We start from the raw sequence: 2025 nt of genomic DNA on the forward strand, positions 1-2025 counted from the left end.
ATCATCAAGGATGGAGCTTTTGAAGAAAAAAAGAAGATCGTTGAATGTGTTGGAAAAGGTAAACAAATTCTCTATGAAAAATCCATATTGAAGTCTTACTGTAAACAAGGAACAATTCAAAAAAAAGTCAATCAAATCCAAATAGAGGAGTGTGCTCAATCTTCATGTAAGAATGCGGCAGAAGAAGTTAAGAAGAATTTGAATGGTGATTAGAATGATAACCAGATTACTGATGATCTGGGTATAGAAGGAGTCAATATGACGTCAAATGAACACAAAAGAAGTGGACAAGGCTATTCAAAGCTCTGACCTGTTCATAGTGCGGGAATGTGAAGCTGGAGATCTTGGGAATTGCATTCAAAGAAACAATGTGGTTGATTCGAATCCTGTTACTGAAAAACAGGGGATGAATGCTTGGAAAAAGAAGGATAATATAAAAGTGTGTGAACTTGATTTCGGAAGCAATTTTGTGAATGAAGACAGAACTATCAAACTACATATGGGAAAAGAGGTTGTTAACTCAAATGGACTGAAAAAGTCTCTGGTTATAAAGATATTTTGTAACAACATTCCCTTCAATGTCATTAGCATTGAGTTAAGAAAATAATGGTCCAGATTTGGCAAATTTCATTTAACCCAACTAGGTCTTGGTTGGGTGCTTTGTGCCTTCGAGAATCAGGAAGCTCTTGAAGAAATAATTGTTTCAGGTCCCTGGTACGTCAATGGAAACATAGTGGGAATGGACAGATGGTCAGCAACTTTCTCACCTAATTCACTTCAAGGTCTTACAACCATAATTTGGATCCGTTTGCCAAACCTTCCACTTCAATGCTGGGATGAAGTGAATGTTTGTAGAATTACTTCCATGGTGGGGATCCCTTATTTGATCGATGGCAACAGGTTCCAGTGGTCCAAAAGAGAGTTCACAAGAGTTTTCGTGAGAATCAAACTAGATGAGAAGCTACCCATGGGAATTTGGGTTGAAGCAGAGCTGGGAAAATTTTATCAGAACATTGAATACAAAATGCTGCCAACATTTTGCTTCATTTGTGGTAAGATTGGCCACTTAAGGGAGGAATGTTTGAAGAAATCTTCAGCAAATGAACCTAATCCAAGAGATGAAGACCCAATCAGTGCAGGATTAGAAGGAAATGGAGATGCCAGGAAAACTGTCAAAAATAGAGTTAGCTAGATAATGGAAAATAGATGATGATGGAGAAGGTTATGGTCCTTGGATTAATGTGGACTACAAAGCTAATAAGATTAATAAAAAAATTTCTGTGACCAAGTAAATTATAAAGGCAAAATCTACCTTGGAAGGGATCTTAAAGGAAGTTGTTAGACCAAACAATTCTAGCAGGGAGTTTGATGGGAATTTCCTGTTAAAACAAATTTCAATTGATTATAGTATGAATCAAAAAGCATGTGAAGTGGTTAATGATTATACTCCTAATGTAGAATTTTGCTGTATCATGGATGATAAAAGACCTGAAAAGGTTTCTGAGATCAAAATTCCAGATTCTACAAATAAGTTTGAAATTCTGAGTAACATAGTAGAGGAAGGGGAAAAAATAGAGGAATGTTTACATCCTAAGGAACATGAAGATATTCAGACAGAGATAGCTAATGGGGGTTCTAATGTTATTGAAGGTAATTCGTCCACGGTTAAGAAGTGAGGTACTAAGCAGTTAAAAAACTGGGACATATCAGCCTGAAGACAAGGGGTAGGAAAAATGAAGAAGATGCTAAGGAGAAAGGGGGAATTAAATACCCATTGATCCATAAATGAATTCCTTATTATTTTGGAATTGTAGAGGAGCTAAGAAAAAATGGGCTTCTCTCTACCTCCAGGAGGTGGTTAAAGATCAAAATTTTATTTTTGTTGGGCTTTTGGAGACTAAACTAGTCTCTATTGAGAATAAAGATGTGGAGATTATGATTTGAAATGGATGGAATTACAGCTTTGTGCCATCTGCTGGTTTATCTGGGGGCATCCTTGTTATGTGGAGAAGCAGCCAAGCTAAA

At 36.6% G+C, this 2025-nt stretch overlaps 1 protein-coding gene across 1 annotated transcript; it reads left to right on the forward strand.

Moving 5' to 3' along the window:
* Nucleotides 1–268: 268 nt before the first annotated feature.
* LOC110093264 lies at nucleotides 269–1192 on the forward strand. Its single transcript, XM_020818096.1, has 2 exons — nucleotides 269–560; nucleotides 645–1192. Exons 1-2 carry the CDS (start codon nucleotides 269–271, stop codon nucleotides 1190–1192), a joined length of 840 nt encoding a protein of 279 aa, XP_020673755.1.
* Nucleotides 1193–2025: the final 833 nt, after the last annotated feature.

The sequence above is a fragment of the Dendrobium catenatum genome, unplaced genomic scaffold (genome assembly GCF_001605985.2).
Source record: "Dendrobium catenatum unplaced genomic scaffold, ASM160598v2 original_scaffold_236564, whole genome shotgun sequence".
Lineage (NCBI taxonomy): Eukaryota > Viridiplantae > Streptophyta > Magnoliopsida > Asparagales > Orchidaceae > Dendrobium > Dendrobium catenatum.

Bases quoted from the DNA above. Each gene is read 5' to 3' on its own strand.
- LOC110093264 (XM_020818096.1), top strand. From the start codon at position 269: ATGAACACAAAAGAAGTGGACAAGGCTATTCAAAGCTCTGACCTGTTC. The intron at 561-644 runs GTAACAACATTC...TAACCCAACTAG, and splicing joins TCTGGTTATAAAGATATTTT to GTCTTGGTTGGGTGCTTTGT.